At 41.4% G+C, this 18,751-nt stretch overlaps 1 protein-coding gene across 2 annotated transcripts in view; it reads left to right on the forward strand.

The window, feature by feature from the left end:
* Positions 1–18,751, forward strand: part of LOC137504486 (potassium channel subfamily K member 2-like) — a 255,108-nt gene that overhangs the window by 153,692 nt on the left and 82,665 nt on the right. For both annotated transcript variants that reach the window (XM_068232963.1, XM_068232964.1), the window contains 2 exons: positions 15,158–15,318; positions 17,943–18,129. In XM_068232963.1, coding sequence (XP_068089064.1) covers positions 15,158–15,318; positions 17,943–18,129 — 348 coding nt within the window. The remainder of the gene's footprint in view (positions 1–15,157; positions 15,319–17,942; positions 18,130–18,751) is intronic.

An 18,751-nucleotide genomic window follows, 5' to 3' on the forward strand; every position in this document is an offset into this window, starting at 1 on the left:
CTGAGCTATTCAACCTAACTTGGGTCTAATATAGTCCTGTTTTTGCAGCACTTAAACAGCCAAGAAACAGTGAGAGACAGCTTGAGATAAGGTTTTACTGCATGAAAGTTCAAAGGGTCATTATTTCTGCTTTGTTTTATAGCTTAAAAGACAGAGAGTGTGGTTTTAAAACAGCAACTGTGACAGTATCATACAATGTTATAAAAAAAGAGCTATATAACTGAAAATAAAAATATGAGACTATTTTCTGCTACTAATGTTCTATTCAATATCTGTACTACACATACAATTCATTATTTTAGAAGGTGTTTTTTTTCCACTTTTTGTAAAAAAAAAATTATTTTATTTATCTAGTGTGCCTCCTATTATGTTTGAGTTTCTTTAGTATTTACCGTGTATACTCAATTACAAGTCAACCTCGTGTATAAGTTGACTCCAATATTCAACCCTCTTAAGCTGGAATTTTTTATTGACTCAAGTATAAGTCTACCCAGCAAAGTGCACCTGGGGACTGCACTGCATACAGTAATGCAGCCATTAACCCCTCCTGTCCCTTAAAGTGCAGCCAATAACTCCTCCAGGCCCCCAAGTGTAGCAATTATTCACTCCCTTTTATGCAGCTCCCTGCCACTTTCCTTGCTAATTGTTGTGGCCAGGCCTTTCAGACCTGTGTTTTCTTGGCATTTCTTTTATCAAGAAAATGTCGCTTACCACAGGGTACATTGCTGCAAATGGGAATGTCACTATTAGTACACACATACCTCGGCGTGCTGAGTGTTGCCCGTGACTTGTGTTTAACCGGTTCAGCGCCGCAGTGCCGAAAATCTCATGCATCCGAGCAACGTTCACCTCCCATTCATTCGCCTATAACTTTATTGCTACTTTTCACAATGAATTGATCTATATCTTGTTTTTTCCGCCACTAATTAGGCTTTCTTTGGGTACTACATTTTGCTAAGAATTATTTTTTTCTAAATCCATTTTAACAGGAAGATTAAGAAAGAAATGAAAAAAATTCATTATTTCTCAGTTTTTGGCCATTATAGTTTGAAATTAATATACGCTACCGTAATTAAAACCCATGTATTTTATTTGCCCATCTGTCCCATTAATTACACTATTTAAACGATGTCTCTATCACAATTTATGGTGCCGATATTTTATTTAGAAATAAAGGTGCATTTTTTCAATTTGCGTGCATCACTATTTATAAGCTTATAATTTTAAATAATATAATAACATACTCTCTTGACATGTATATTTAAAAAGTTTAGACCCTTGGGTAACTATTTATGTTGTTGTTGTTTTTTTTTTTAATTGTATTTTTTTTATTTATTTTTTTAAACAAAAATGTATGTGGGTAATTTTTGGTGTGGGAGGGAAACTGCTTATTTTACATGTAAAATAAGCAAATTCTTTAATTAAAAATGTATGTGGGTGCAGTTTACTATTTGAGAAAAGTCCTGGATGCGAACGATCTCTCATCCAGGAACCAAAATTCAGAGGAGTTGTTTCCTGGGGGGCAGAAATACCACGCTCTCTGGATAGAAAGCGTCGGTATTTCTGCGGGGAAGTTAGATCGGTGAATGGGAATTATATTCCCATTCACTGATCGGGGGGCTAGCGGCGGGCGGCGGGTGCACGCGCGGGCGCGCGCCCGATCGCACGCACCACGCATTGAAAGCAGCAGTGCCTTTCTGGACGAGAAAGCTCGTCCAGAAAGGCCGAACTGGATAAGTCGACCCCTATACTTTTATGAAGTGAATCAGACCTAAATTTCTAGACTTATACTCGAGTATATACAGTACTTACAGTTGTATCATGCAGAACATTTAATAGGCCATTAGTGCAGGATCTGCAAGAATAAAAATAGAAGAACTGCCATTGATGAACTGGTTTTGAATTCACATTTGTGGCCTGTCAGCTTGAACCGGGCTCTCATACCTAGTGAGTTACTGATGCAGAACAAGCATGACACTAGAGAAGTCAAAGCTCCCATCCCGAGAGTCTGTTCTGGGTCAGTAATTCTCTAGGAAGTGAAACTAAAAAGAATATAAATGTATAGCTAGCATTGATCATTACGAGTAATTTCGCTTTTGTAAGTGTGTGAAGAATTTTCACAGTTATGCTTCTCAATGTAATTACAAGTTCATAGGTAATCTTGATTTTATGTAATTTTCACAAAATTACGTTCCTGAAATCCATTAGTGTATTTTCGCTACCTTGTGAAAGTAAGTAACTTGTGAAAGTAAGTAACTTGTGAAAGTAAGTAAGACAGTAAGTGTGCCAGGTGTCTATGGATGAGTATGGAGTATGAGTATGGATGAGTGAATGTGGCTGTTTTTGTTTTTGCACTAAATTTTTGTGAAAAAGTCATATTTTTGCACAGATGAGAATATTTAGAAAGAATATATGGGTATGAGAAAACATTTGCTAGACATGTACAGATGAAACTCAAAAAAGTAGAATATCATGCAAACGCCGATTTGTTTCAGTAATTCAACTTAAAACGTGAAAGTCATATATGAAATAGACTCATGGCATGCAAAGCGAGATATTTTAAGCCTTTATTTGCTATCATTTTGATGGTTACAGCTTATAAGAATCCCAAAATCAAAATATCAGACCATTAGAATATTGTGAAAATTTTTAATATTCTCGGCTCCAAATGTCAGACTCTAATCAGCTAATTCATCCAAAACACCTGTAAAGGGCTCCTATTCCATATATAAGTTTCATCTTTTAAGTTGAATGGCTGAAATAAATGGACTTTTGCAGGATATTCTGCATGTAAAAACACATTTTCACCAAATGCATTGAAGACAGTGAGCATGGACAAAAAACTTTTTCAAAAAAAGTTCTCATTTTTAGTGATAATGTGCATCTTGTTCAATAAATCCATATTTTTGCAAAATTACAAATCATTGCGAAATTATACATCCTAATTCTGTGTATCTCCTAAATCAATTGTGCGATAGTTTTGCATAACAATTTTGCATTGTAATTGTGAATTTTGCAGCAAATGTACTTTTATGCAAAATTTCAGCTCATCAATCGGGATGGTCAGAAATGCCCATCTCTGATTCCGCGGAAATTCTGATTTCCACCAATGCCGATTTCCATTTTTTCCAATTTCCATTTTTCCAATGTTCGTTTTTTCCCATTTCCGATGTTCCAATTTATGAGGAGTATTTTGCTTGTAATTTTTTTGCATCAAAGAATGCAAAAAAAATACAAAAAAAAAATTAAAAATCAGAAAAACGGAATCTGGTGATTGGTCTAAAATGACCGCGGTAATCCGAGTTTTGTGCCTGCATTCGCTGATTGGCCCAATGCTTCTGAGTTCTGTAATTGGGCTAAAATGACCAAGTAGCAATAAAACTGATTTACGGGGAATTCAATTTCCGTATTACGATCAGAAATGCGGAAACTTCAAGTCCACGGAATCTGAATGAGCATCCCTACTCATCAATCTTTACAGAGCTAAACTTGTATACAGGCTGTATTGAGCAAGGACTTCTTCTCCTCCTAGTCCCAGTTTGTTCTTTCAATGACCAATGGCGGCCCCAGCTACAAATTATTAGGAGGGCATGCAGGCTGGGGGGCCCATTTGCATACCTCCTAACTTTTTGAGATGAGAAACAGGGACACTTAAGCCATGCCCCTTCCACACCCCTGATCACGCCCTCATCACACCCCTAGTCACCCATACCATTAAGATTTCATAAGAAAAATGTTTTTTTTTTAAATTCAAACCACACTGGTCCTTTCTATCCCGGTTCATTTTCCTTCATATTAACATTTAAAATTAGTAATATATCAATTTAAAGGATGGGAATGAAGTTTAGAGTCAAACACATTTTTTAGTAGAGAAATATATATGTAATATAATTGCAGGGTTTTCAAACTTGGCACAGTTGGTTATTGGGTGGCTGATTAAAGTGGACTTGAACTCTTGCACAGGACAGAAGGAATACATAGAGAAATGCACCCTGTAAGTATTTAGAGAGTTTAGCCTGTTTATTTCCCCCTCATTTGTGTCTAATCACAAGTTATAATCTGATCTCTCCCCTGTGTCACATGACTGCCATGGCAGAGATGGCAGATAAGCTCATTTGAAAGCACAAGCTGTTCACATTGTGTCTGCTTCCATGAATCAGGAAGTAGAAACTGTGCATATTTATTGCAGGATTTGTATCAGCTGTAACAAAGACATTTTTTTTGTTTAAAGGTTATTATGCTGTTGTGTATCTTTTAGAACAGAGAGGAAGTTCTGAGTTCAGGTCTGCTTTAATATTCTGGAAAGTGGGTGGAGCCTACAACAGCCAATCAAAATTCACCTATTAATTTTCAAGGGGAATATTTAAACTGATGCCATTCTTACTCTGTTAATGCCAGAGGCATGAAACCTGGTACAATCAGTCATTGGGTGCTTGGGGTTCAAACTCACTAAAGGGACGGAGCCACACAAGCCAATCAGATTTGTTTTGAAGATTTAAATTATTGATGCCAAACCAAAAACTCACAAACTTGGTCATTGAGTCTCAAGGTTAGAAAAAGTGGTTGGAGTCAACAACAACCTAATACATACCTGGGCAACGCCGGGTCTTCCGCTAGTGCTTAAATAAATGTATCAAGTCCAAGTAGCTCCTGAACTCTCCGGAAGCACCTCCTGAGGAATGCATGCCACATGTTCAGAGCCTAAAATGTAGTAATTAAACCAAATTTCCCTCCCAAAGAGTAAAACGATCTTCTTTACTTTTGCCTAAACTTTTTATGTAAGGCTGAATGACCATTGGCCTGACACCATTTTTTTTTTGTACATACTTAATTGTCAAGAGTTTGTTGTCTTTTAAATTTGTTTTTTTCGAACTTGAGAGACAAACGTGTGACAGCTATCCTTTTTTCTGTTCTTGTAGGTGATAATGGCGTCACACAAGACAATTGACCGATGGTCCCGTCCCTTCCCACGCAATGGAAGTGTATTGAAGCCCATTGCATCCATGAGCGCAGAATTAGGGTTTCCAGAGCATACTCGTACTGCGGCATCTTCTCGCCATTGTCCAGCCTCCACTCTTAGACAGGTACACCAAGCCGGTTGAGTATCTTCATACTATAATGCTGCAGAATAAGGGATGCTCAAAAAAACGTATTCGGATGAAATCTGAATAGGTTTATTCAGATATCATCCTGCTAATTAAATCACCTATGAGGGTGGGCGAGGGGGGGGGTTAATCTTACCCACCAGACGGCTTCTTTGATCCGTCCCTCGACGCCTCCCAGGATGCCTTCCAAGCCGCAGTCACATGATTACAAACACTTCCTTGTTTCGGGTTGAAGGGGAAAGTGTTTGTAGTCATGTGACACGCTTGGAACGCATCCTGGGAGACGTCAAGGGACGGATCAACGAAGACGCCTGATGGGTAAGATTAACCCCCCTCGCCCACCTGCACAGGTGCTTTAATTACCTGGATGAAATCCAAATAAAACCTATTCGGATTTCATCCGGTGATCATCACTGTTCAGAATAGCTTATTTAGCAACATGGCTATTTGGGGACTTTGCAAAAAGGTGTCAGGAAACACTTTTTCCCTTTTTTTCAGAATGTGAAAATGAAAAGTGTTTTCCTTTAAAAAGTAATCACTTGTCTGATTATACTTCTAAGTAAAGAAGTGGAAAAAGGGAGAAAGCACCCCAGTAGTGCATGTATCTTCTTTATTAGGAAATCACCCAATTAAGATGCACTTACATTCAAGCTGAAGCAAAATCCATGTAGGAGGCCGACCACGTGCCGCATCTCCGTCCGAAGTTCTGGCCAGGACCTTGGATCCGGATGGTGACTCTCCAGTAAGAGCTGTAGGAGGTGTGGGAGATGCAATGGGCGTGCCCTCCTCCTTGGAAGAAGGCATGGCAATGCCTAAACCGGTAGTGACCATCCCTGACAAGGTAGAGGACACGCCCCTTGCATCTCCCACACCTTCTGAAGCTCTTACCGGAGAGTCACAATGGCAATCCAAGGTCCTGGCCAGAAGGATGGAGATTTGGCATGTGGGCGGCCTCCTACCTGGATTTTGTTTTAGCTTGAATGTAAGTGCTCCTCAAAGCACTTAATGAAACCCAGCATTTCTACTTTGCTCTAATAGATTATTTACAGCATATTATATACAACCAGCATTTTTTTTCTACTAGAACTGCATTCAAAGGGTTAACACAGGCTTTAGAAACTTCCCTGCCAGCAGAGCTGGCCGCTTCCGAACTTTACATAATGTTATCTTGTGTTTAATTGTATCAAGTGAGAAATGTAAACAAAGCCTTCTCTCACACTGTCAGGTCCCCTGAACAAAGTCAGACAAGCATAAATGCTTTCTGATGCTTTCTGATTAAGTTAGAGGATGAATAAAGCAGTTATAAATAAAATGCAAAATCAGCTTTCAGAGTAAAATAAGTGTACTTTAGGAACGTATAATTTCTAAATGAATAATAATACTTATATGCTAACCGTATGGCATATAAAAATGTTTTTATTGAATATTATGTCAGGGTTTTATACTGCTTTAATTGTCCGATTTCCTAATAAAGAAGATTAATGCACTATTGAAGTTCTTTCTCCCATGTTTCCACTTTTTTACAGCCCGTATGGTACCACCCAGTAGGAAAGCTGCCCTGGATTGCATTACTAAATAAGGACATAAGCATATATAGTAGCAGTGCAGGATATTTCTCTTTTTTATGCAGTATATTTCTAAGTAGTTAATGATCCAGCTACAACAAAAGTACAACTGTTTACTGAGAAATAATTTAATCTGTATCAACTCCATACATGCCAAGTCATTTAGCAAGCATTATTTTGGATTTTTACCTGTATTTATTTATTTATATATTTATCAGTGAACCCAAGGTAAGAGTGATATGGAGGCTGCCATTTTTATTTCCTTTTAAACCATACCAGTTGTCAGGCAGTCCTGTTGATCTTCTGGCTGCAGTAGTGTCTAAGTCATTACCCCGAAACAAGCATGTGGCTAATCTAGTCAGACTTCAGTCAGAACACCCGATCGGCATGCTTGTTCAAGGTCTATGGCTAAAATTATTAGAGACACAGGACCAGGGGGTGGAGGTCCAGCCGGGCAACTTCCATTAGGAAATAAATATGGCAGCCTCCATATTCATTTGACCTCTGGTGTCTTTTCATTTTTGTGTAAAAATATGCTCAGAAGTGCCACTTTTTTATTTGCTCTACATCTGTTGCAGGTTGGCTGACAGGGATAGGGATTGCCCTCTTCACTTGATTTTCTTCCCATCTGTCCAGACTTTTAACAGCCATTGCTCCTCTGCACATAGCTTATGTCAGTTCATGCAGTTCCAAGTCTTAAGGGAATGTTACACAAGACTCTAAAGTTGGCCATACACAAATCAAAAACTCAGTAACCTGAATTTAACTAAACACACTGGATAGAAAAATGTAATTGAAAATCTCTAAAAAAGTAAGCAGGGACAGCAGGGGCATAACAATCACCCCTGTGACCCCTGCCATCGCAGGGGGGTCCAGAGGCTTTTCCTCCTCCCTCTCCCCAACCACAAGTCCAGCCAATTAACAAAAAAACCTACATGTCCGCTCACAAAAACCGTGCAGGAGAGTGTGTAATTTATTCCTGCTTCCAGATGCTGCTTAACCTCCTTAGCGGTATGCCCGACACTGTGTCAGGCATACCGCTCTGTGGCCCCAGGAGTCCCCCATAATTAAATTTTTGTGCCAAATGAGTGTAAACCCTCTAGCTAGCACTAGGCTAGCTAGGAAAAGTCCCGGGCCCCCGCCGCTCCCCTGCGATCCCCTCCGATCCCCCCGATTATACGTTACCCCCCCCCCCCTGGATCCAGTGATCGCGCAGCCTCCTGGCACAGCTCCGGTCTCTCTATGGGGAGGATCGGGTTTGCGCATGACGTCATGACGTCGCAATCCTCCACATGTGCAATCCTCCCCATAGTGAAGACCGGAGCTGTCTGGGGAGGCTGCGCCGATCGCTGGATCCAGGCTGGGCAATGTATAAACGGAGGAGCGGCAGCGATCGGAGGGTGCCAGACACTTCTTCTAGCTAGCCTAGCGCTAGCTAGAGGGTTTACACTTGTTTGGCACAAATATTAAACGATCGGGCAAAAAGTAACAAAACCTCCTGAGTGGCGTAATGCTCAGGAGGTTAACAGCAGAACACTCTCTGTTGCCATTCGCTGGCTCCCGATCACATGTCCCCCATTGGGTTTGGGGACTAACGGGGCCCCAAGCTATCATTTTTGCAGGGGAACCCTATTAAGTCTAGTTATGCCTCTGAGGGACAGACAACAGTTATAGTGACACACAATGTACTTCCTAACCAGCATCGAAGAGGAGCCCTATACTGGATTTGCCTCAGGGTTGTACTAAACTAGAACTGAACCCTCCCTTTCTCATGCTAAATAATTATAACCCTCAACCAGAGAAAACCTTACATGTTTAAACTCCGAAATAGAAGCTTCATCAGGGGTGAGAAATAAAGTGCTATAGTGCAGACTGAGAGTGCATCACATACAGGGGAGGACTGGGACCTTTTGGCCTGGGGGGACAACACAAACTAGAGGCCCGTTTCACGGCATCCCCAGCCCAAAGCCATATCTTTCTTGTGTGCAAATCTTCAAATTGTAATGACTAACAGCCCCAGACACACACACACACACACACACACACACACACACACACACACACACACACACACACACACACTATGTACCTGATGCCTAACCCCATTTCTCCGCACAATCTACCTGTCTGTGTCTGATGCCTAACCTTAAAGGAGTTATCAGGCTTTTTTTTTTTTTTATGAAAATAAGTGCTACTTACCCAGGGCTCATCCAGCCCCAAGCTCCCAGCATGTCCCTTGCCGCAGCTCTGCAGTCAGCTGTTCGCTGCCGCTGCCTCCCAGCCCCCGGCGATGACGTCAGGCCGACTGCGCCTGTGCGAGCGGCACTGTCAATCACCGCCACATAGACCAGAGCGTACTGTGCAGACGCAGAACTACTGCACCTGCACAGTACACTCCGGTCCACGTGGCGGTGATTGACAGTGCTGCTCCCACAGTAGTGGCCGACATCCAGGTCAGACTGGTGCCATCGCCGGGGACTGGGAGGCAGCGGCAGCGAATGGCTGACTGCAGAGCTGCGGCGAGGGACATGCTGGGAGCGTGGGGCTGGAGGAAGCCCCGGGTAAGTAGCACTTATTTCATTAAAAATGCCTGATAACTCCTTTAAACAACCCCCCCCCACACACACACACACACACAAACCTACCTACCTGGTGATGCCTAACCCCACTCCTGCCCACCCACCATACAAACTACTTGTCTGACACCTACCCCCCCCCCCCCTCCAACTACCTGTTTGACAGTGCCTAACTGCCTGCCTCCCCCCTCCCCTGCCGCCAATCACACCACAAGAAGAAAAAACATTTCCCCTCAGGCCAGGGTCAGAATGGGGATGATTATCACACAAAAAAAAACTCAGAGGGCACTGGCCTGGGCAGAGAATTGAATTTGACAGCAGTAGCAGGCAGGCAGCAAAGTGTGTGTAAGTCAGTGACAAGAAGGGAGAATAAGTACAGAAACAAAATTTATAAAAACCACCTTCTCCTCTGGCAACCTGGACCCGACCTCCTCTATCTTCCTGTCTCCTCAGTCCTACACCTCCTCCTCCACAGCAGCAAGCAGCTATAGGTGGCATCTCCGACTCCCAGCCCCCAGAGTGTCCGACTCCTCCAGCCAGCCAGCCACTCGTAGCCGCAGCTCCAGGCCCCCAGCCCCCCCAGCACAGAAAGCTGAAGAGTGAGACAGCTCACTCCGATGACACCGCAGGCACAGCAGCACGTTGCGGGCGGCAATGGCTCCAGGCGGGGGGCTGAGTCAAACAGGGTCAACCCACCGGGCCGGAGTGGACCTAAGCTATTTGTGTCCTTGTGCCGCTCACATCCTCCGCAGGCGCGGCCACGCACAAGGGCACACCACGGCCGGCAGCCTCAGCCCCTTCTCTGATTGGATACTTCAACTTGCCGGGAAATATCGCGCGAGGTTGCGATCCCCACTGCGAACCTGTCACCTGTGGTGTGTCTGCGGCCGCTGCGTATAGCAGCGGCCGGCCCTAATTACTTAAGATTCGGGCGGCCCGGGGGGCAATTGCCCCCCGTCCCCCTGGGCCAGTCCTCCCCTGATCACATACAATGTAGCATCATTTTATACAAATGTCACAGCACAATAGCAGCAAAATTGCTAAAGATGCAGCCACATTATGCTGCTATTATGCTGTGACTTTTGCATATAATTATGCTACCTTGTTTGTGATGCACTCTCATTCTGCACTATAGCACTTTAGCCTCAATTTAAAGAGACTCCGTAACAAAAATTTCATCCGGTTTTCTTCCATCCTACAAGTTCCAAAATCTTTTCTAATGTGTTTTGGCTTACTGCAGCACGTTCTACTATCACCATCTCTGTAATAAATCAACTTATCTCTCTCCTGTCAGACTTGTCGGCCTGTGTCTGGAAGGCTGCCAAGTTCTTCAGTGTTGTGGTTCTGTGATGCATCTCCCCCCTCCAGGCCCCTCTATGCACACTGCCTGTGGGTTATTTAGATTAGTGCAGCTTCTCTCTGCTCTCTTATCTTTTACAAGCTGGAAAATCCTCCTCTGAGCTGGCTGGGCTTTCACATACTGAGGAATTACATACAGGCAGAGCTGTCTGCACTCTGCAGGAAGAAACAGCCTGACACTTCAGTGGAAGATAGCTGCAGGGGGAAAGAAACACACAAATGATCTCTTGAGATTAAAAAGGAAGGCTGTTCACAGCCTGATTGTGTATGGATGTATTTTCTATGTGTGGACATACTGTACATCAACCTACTTCCTGTTTTCGTGGCCATTTTGTTTGTTTATAAACAAACTTTTTAAAACTGTTTTTAACCACTTTTAATGCGGCGAGGAGCGGCGAAATTGTGCCAGAGGGTAATAGGAGATGTCTCCTAACGCACTGGTATGTTTACTTTTGTGCGATTTTAACAATACAGATTCTCTTTAAAAGGTGAAACACGTAGAGTTTTCTTTGGTTGAGGGTTATAATTTTTTAGCATGAGCAAAGGGAGGGTTCACTTCTAGTTTAGTATAATCCTGATACAAATCTCCTATAGGGTTCCTCTTTGATGCTAGTTAGGTAATGCATTGTGTGTCACTATAATTGTTGTCTGTCCCTACCTACTTTTCAGAGATTATCAATTAAAAGTTACATTTTAGGTCTATCCTCCTCAAAGACTCCATTCAGTGTGTCAATGTGTGTGTGTGTGTATGTGTGTGTGGATGTGTGTTGCTTCATATTTTACACAAACGAACCAAGCTGTTAATTTTTTTATTTATGCCAATAAAAATGATTAATTGTACAGAAAAATGTAGTGTTTTTTTTTTTTCAATCAAGAAAAATAAAGTTTCCTAAAATTGTTGACACTTTTTGTTTGGCTTTCAAACAATACAATACAATCAATCAATCCAAAAATGTGTTGAATTTAAAAGACTTAAAGAGACTCTGTACCAAAAATTACAACATTTTTTCTACCATCCTACAAGTTCCTAAAGCTGTTCTAATGTGCTCTGCCTTACAGTAGCACTTTCAACTATAACTGTCTCTGTAATAAATCAATCTATCTTTCCCCTGTCAGACTTGTCGGCCTGTGTCTGGAAGGCTGCCAACTCTTCCGTGCTGGTCTGTTCCTCTATGCACACTCCAGTGTGTGTTTTATTTACATAAGCCAGCAGCGTCTCTGCTATCTTATCAGTGATAGAAGAGAGCTGGATAAAAATCCTCCTCTGGCTGTGAAAGTAGCTGGCTGACACATACTGAGGAATTACAAACACAGGCACAGGCAGAGCTGTCTGCAGGAAGCCTGTCACTTCAGTGCATGAGTGAAGCAGGGGACAGAAGGTAAACACACAAATGATCTTTTGAGATTCAAAAGGAAAGCTGTATACAGCCTGCTTGTGTATGGATGTATTTTCTATGTGTGGACATACTGTACATCAATCTACTTCCTGTTTTGGTGGCCATTTTGTTTGTTTATAAACAAACTTTTTAAAACTGTTTTTGACTACTTTTAATGCGGCGGGGAGCGGCGAAATTGTGACAGAGGGTAATAGGAGATGTCCCCTAACACACTGGTATGTTTACTTTTGTGCGATTTTAACAATACAGATTCTCTTTAAAACAAAAAAGAAAAATAATGTTAGTGTTTAGCCAGCTTGAAGCCTCTTTCAGCCGGACAGCTGAACTGCGCACTTGAGGGGCAATTCAGCATCCCGTCTGCTGCCCATGAGCGCCATTCTGGTGCAATTATAGGGATGAACTCTCAAAATCGGAACAGTTGTGTGTAGCGTATGTATCGTAGTCTAGGACCAATTTAGGAGGAAGCCAATTAATTTATCTGTGTGTTTTTGGGTTTGGTTTAGTTTCAGCAGAACACATAATTTTCCACTTCTTAATTAGAGTTTGAACACTGCTGATTGGCATTCTCAATTCCTTGGATATTTTGTTATATCCCTTTCCAGTTGTCTAGAGTTCAACTCTTCCCACAGATCCTTTGCCATTTCTTTTGCTTTCCCCATGACTTAGAATTAAAAATACATAAGTGCAGCACTAGATGAAAGATGGAAGGGTCTGTCAGGAATCCAGAAACTCAGTGACCTTTTATACACGCACGCACGCACGCACGCACGCACGCACACACACACACACACACACACACACCAATAAGCAAACGGATCACAGGCGAAGATGGCGACCTTTAATACCCATTAAAATTCATTTATGTCAAGTCACTAGGGTATGTAAACTCTTGATCAGGGTCATTTAGGGAAGTTTGTGTAGTGTTTATGATTTAAAAAGAGTAAACACAGTTGTTTGACAATAAATGGCCTCAGCCAGCCACTAACTATGAGTGAAAACAACTGTGTGTATGTATATGTGTATATATATATATATATATACACACATTACGTAAACCTCCAGGTATCGGAGTACAGGAAGTGACCATCCATGGCCACAGTTCCACCTACTCACCAGGCAAGGACATAGCATTAGCAAGGACATAGTTCCATCCCCAGAACCATGCCTCCACTCAAATATAATTATACTCAAGTGGGGTATGGATTTATGGGTTGTGACCATATGCAGGGAAGGAAGAAGGCCAGAAGGAGGAAATATCAGAGAACTTGAATGCAACATGGAGGCCAGAGGTAGCAACAAGGGTGAGGTAATACACCCTGCCATGGTCCATGTGTATAAGATTCAAGGTGAAATCCAAATCCTCCTGATGACCAATTTTTAACACATCAACACTACTAATGTGTTTTGAAACATCTTGCTCTCTCTTAGTTTCTATTTTCCTGTGTCATGCCCTGATGCCCAACAGCCAGCAATTGGCCAAGATTCTCAATTTCAAACAGGGCTCTGGTGCTTGAAAGCATATCAGCTGCACTACTATATAAGCCCTAACAGAACAAACAATTGCGCTTAAAGGAGTTAATACATTTACTTTCACTTTCTCTTTTGAAACTTGTCGATCAATGTGTAGCCCTGAGCTCTTCAGACTGCCAAAGTTGGTGATGCTGGTGACGATTGGCGACGCTTGAGAGAGCTGGTGACCCATATGTAATTAACGTTTTACTCTTGCGTTTTCTACTAGGTGATGTTTGCACAACTCGTGAATAAAAAGCTTTTTAAACCGCCAGTGAGCAATCAAATACTCAAAATAATTTTGATGTTTTTTTTTCATCTACTTTTTGGTACTTTTTCAATTGCAAAGAGTTCAAAAATTATTTCAAATACAATATGAAAAAATATCTCTTAGGAAAAAACTTAAGAGAAAAAGTTCATGTTCATATGGGCCTCTGTGTACAAAGCTAGATGGTCTGAAACATATTAATGTTCTGTTCTATTGATTAAACTGGATATTATATTATAAGACAAGATGGCATCCTCCAGTACTACCTAAATGTGACTACATGGGAAGTCCTTATTTTCACACAGATGACATTACTTTGGGTTAAGGATAATTTCCCACCAAGACGTTGCATTTTAGTGGACGTTATGGTCGCATAACGTGCCCCTAACGCAACGCATGGTGGTGTTGAAGTTGGACATCAGATTGAGCTGTGTTATGCGGCTCTCAAAGCAGCCGCTCCAGGTTAGTGATGGGAAGTCCGGATCTTTTTAAGGATTCGGATGATTCGAATCGGATCATTGAAAAGACCCGGATCTTTGAAACAAATAATTTGAATCATTTTACTAGGGAAGCAGACTGGGGGTGAAATGACTAGCAGGACAGGACTTTCCCTGCACTGAACATTCTGTATGTTCCTGTTTCTTCCAGACAGACATCCACTGTGAACCGAATCTTTCATTGTGATGATCCGGATGATTCGACTCACAAAAAAGATCCGGATCAAATGAACGATTAGTTCATGATCCGGACAACACCAGGAGTCCCACCATGAGTCACCACAGTGCAGTGAATATTAATTAGCCCTGTGGCTAGTCACTGAGCATGTGCAAACAATCTAACACAGCTCTATGGGGTATAACGTACAGCATGCTGCACTTTCATTTAACGTGCAGCGTTATACCCTAACGCAACGTGTGCACTGTGAACAGCACAATTGATTTTACAGTGCTGTGAGTTAGGCTGCGTTACTGGCTGCTGTGACGTGGGACTTATGTTTTTAATTATACATTATGCCAGACTGTGGTATATGTATATGTATATATATATATATATATATATATATATATATATATATATATATATATATATGTGTGTGTGTGTGTATGTGTGTATATATATATATATATATATATATATATATATATATATAGTATATATGTATATATATATATATATATATATATATATATATATACAAAATTCTTCAACAGATTAGACTGCAAGGAGCCCATAACAGAAGACTTCCCCAAAAATGGTGTCTTATTAGTGACCCCTAACTGCCTTGTAGTACTAATACCACGAGGTAGCATTATATTTTACAATTATGACCTGTATTCATTTGTCATGATGTCCTTTCATGGCTTTTTTGTGTTTGCAGGATTTGGAAATATCTCTCCGCGAACAAAGGGAGGAAAGATTTTCTGCATTATCTATGCCCTGCTGGGAATTCCGTTATTTGGATTCTTATTGGCTGGGGTTGGAGATCAGCTAGGAACCATATTTGGCAAGGGCATAGCACGAGTAGAGGACATGTTTGAAGTAAGTATATTTTTCTTGTTTTATGCCGCAATATGCAATAAATAATTACAAACATACAGAGTTTCCCCGAAAATATTCAATTTTAATTTAAAAGATGCATGAGGGATTATTTTCAGGGGATGCCAAATTTTTTCTTGATCAACAGTCCACATTTATTTTTGAACAACAAAAAACATAATTATTTATTCAAACAGTCGTGTCATCAAATTCTAGATCATCATAACTCTCCAAACTCTGAATTCCATTATGAAATTCTTGTGACTGTTTCCTTTCTCCTTGTACAACAATCTATATTTACAGAAAGCCATAAATTCAAATTCCATTTACCCACTGCTCCGTGTTTATTATGTAATCTACCTGCTGACCCTGCATTGCAAGCATTACAATATAACCATTAACGTTTCTACTGTAATGAATTTTATCTCAGTCAGCCTGGCTCTGTTCTAGTACATTGCAGAGAAGAGGGAATCTTGTTATCTCCCCACACACCACATTCCTGCTCCTCACTGATTGGCTGAGGGCAGTTCAGTGAGAAATGAGGCTGAGAAGGTGCTGAAATATGATCTATGCTGTGCTCATGCTCATGTGTGTTTACAAAGCAAACTAGATATGACAGCGCAGTTTCTAGGAGAAAAAAAGAGTAAGGGAGGGAATCACATCAGGATTGGCTTCAGTCTGAGGCAGTAAAGATGGAAAATACCTGGAACAGTTTTCTCTTTATTTACTATATACAAAGGACTGAAATCAAAACATGGACAGTACAATTCATATGTTATGTAAGTAGAATATGTATTTATTTACTTACTGTATATATGTGTTTTTTTTTTTTTTTTCGTGGAATAATATGGCTGCCTCTGCTGCTTTATTGTCCATGTGCAACTATCTATATTTACAAAAAGCCTGGCACCAACCCTTAATGTCTTGGGTCTCCTGGGGTCTTTTGAGTGCAAATATTTTAAGGGGTCTGCTTTCCTTGCTGAAGGGTCTGGCTAGCTGGATAGTGTAATGGTTAAGGGCTCTGCCTCTGACATGGGAAACCAGGGTTCGAATCTCGGCTCTGTCTGTTCAGTAAGCCAGCACCTATTCAGTAGGGGACCTTGGGCAAGACTCCCTAACACTGCTACTGCCTATAGAGCGCGTCCTAGTGGCTGCTGCTCTGGCGCTTTAAGTCCGCCAGGAGATAAGTGCGATATAAATGTTCTGTGTTTGTTTGTTTGTCTGTCTTGTTGCATTCTACAGGCAGTATAATTTACTCGTTTACATTTATACCACAGCTGCCTATATATTATTTAAATTGACTTTGTTCATGAACTGTTTCTGGGGCTTATTATTGAAGCAGGGCTTAGATTTTGACTATCCACAAAAAGCCTGAAAAATCATGCTTGGGTTTAGCTTCGGAGTAGGTCTTATTTTCAGGGAAACAGCGTACATGCAGAGTTACACGCTATGAATGACACGAGATGGGAAGAGAACCTGTCCACGCTGTTTTGGCAGCACAAGGCAGCTAGTTTCTTCAGTGTATTATCTGTTCTCTTACCTAATATTGAATGCAGGAATATCCGGTTCGGCCTATCTGGACGAGCTTTCTCGTCTGCTGCTGTCGCCAGCTCGTGCGCGCGATCGGGCGCGCCCCCGCGCGCGCTCCCGCTGCCTGCCGCTAGCCCCCCGATCAGTGAATGGGAATATAATTCCCATTCACCGATCTAACTTCCCCGCAGAAATACCGACGCTTTCTCTCCAGAGAGCACGGTATTTCTGCCCTCAGGAAACTTCTCCCCAGCATTTTAGTTCCTGGATGCGAGATCGTTCGCATCCAGGACTTTTTTCACTGTAGCCATCTTGTGGCCAAATAGTAAACTGCACCCGCATACATTTTTAATAAAAAAAAATATTATTTTACATTTAAAATTAGCAGTTTCCCTCCCACACCAAAAATTACCCACATACACTTTTTTTATTAAAAAAATAAATAAATAAATAAAATTAAAAACAAAAACAACATAAATAGTTACCCAAGGGTCTGAACTTTTTAAATATGCATGTCAAGAGAATATGTTATTATAATATTTAAAATTATAAGCTTATAAATAGTGATGGACGCAAATTGAAAAAATGCACCTTTATTTCTAAATGAAATATCGGCACCATAAATTGTGATAGGGACATCGTTTAAATGGTGTAATAACCGGGACAGATGGGCAAATAAAATACATGTGTTTTGATTACGGTAGCGTATATTAATTTCAAACTATAATGGGCAAAAACTGAGAAATAATGAATTTTTTCCGTTTTTTTCTTATTCTTCCTGCTAAAATGCATTTACAGTAAAGTGGCTCTTAGCAAAATGTACCCCCCAAAGAAAGCCTAATTGGTGGCGGAAAAAACAAGATATAGATCAATTCATTGTGATAAGTAGCAATAAAGTTATAGGCGAATAAATGGGAGGTTAATGTTGCTCGGATGCATGAGATTTTCGGCACTGCGGTGCTGAACCGGATATACAAGAAAATGCTGATGTGTAAATATTCTTAGAGAACACAATTCAAGTATGTCAAACTCTACTAATCAGTAAATCTTTTTCCAGAATCTAATCTCACATTTCCTTTTCTCTTATTTTGTTACAGAAATGGAATGTAAGTCAGACGAAAATTCGGATCATCTCAACTGTCATCTTCATTTTATTTGGATGTATACTGTTTGTTGCTATTCCAGCTTTAATTTTTCAACACATCGAAAACTGGCATACCCTGGATGCCTTCTACTTTGTAGTCATCACCCTAACGACCATTGGATTTGGAGACTACGTCGCAGGTAGGCGCCTGGATGTTTAACATGGACAAGATCATTTAAAAGTGGGACTTTTAAGGGTTCGTTATATAAAACATGTCTCTAGATTTACAAGTTATTGATATTACTGTATTTTTTGGACTCTAAGGCTCACATTTGCTCCCCCAAAAGTGTGTGTGTGTGTGCGGGGGGGGGGGGGGGGGGAGTCACTGCATCTTTTAGTCCAAATGCCGGGAGTTCCTGACTTGTGAACACCTGCCAATACGAACCTCCAGCCCACTGCAATGTTGGGACTCCCTGTACTGTGTCCATGCACAGGAGGACACGGGGGACAAACGGAGAGCACAGAGGGACACAAAGGGGCATAGAGGAGGACACAAAGGTGCACAGAGGAGGACACAAGGAGGACAGAGGCAGACACATGGGAGACACAGGAGGACACAAAGGGGACAAATGGAGGACACAGGGGGACGCAAAGGGGCATAGAGGAGGACACAAGGAGGAAAGAGGCGGACATGTGGGGTATGCAGGAGGACACAATGGGGGGCAGAGGAGGACACAGGGAGACATGAGACACAAGGGGGCAAGAAATACAAAGGGGGCATAATCCACAAGATGTCCCTTCACCATGGATGCACCAGGTTTA

The sequence above is a fragment of the Hyperolius riggenbachi genome, chromosome 4, assembly GCF_040937935.1.
Source record: "Hyperolius riggenbachi isolate aHypRig1 chromosome 4, aHypRig1.pri, whole genome shotgun sequence".
NCBI lineage: Eukaryota > Metazoa > Chordata > Amphibia > Anura > Hyperoliidae > Hyperolius > Hyperolius riggenbachi.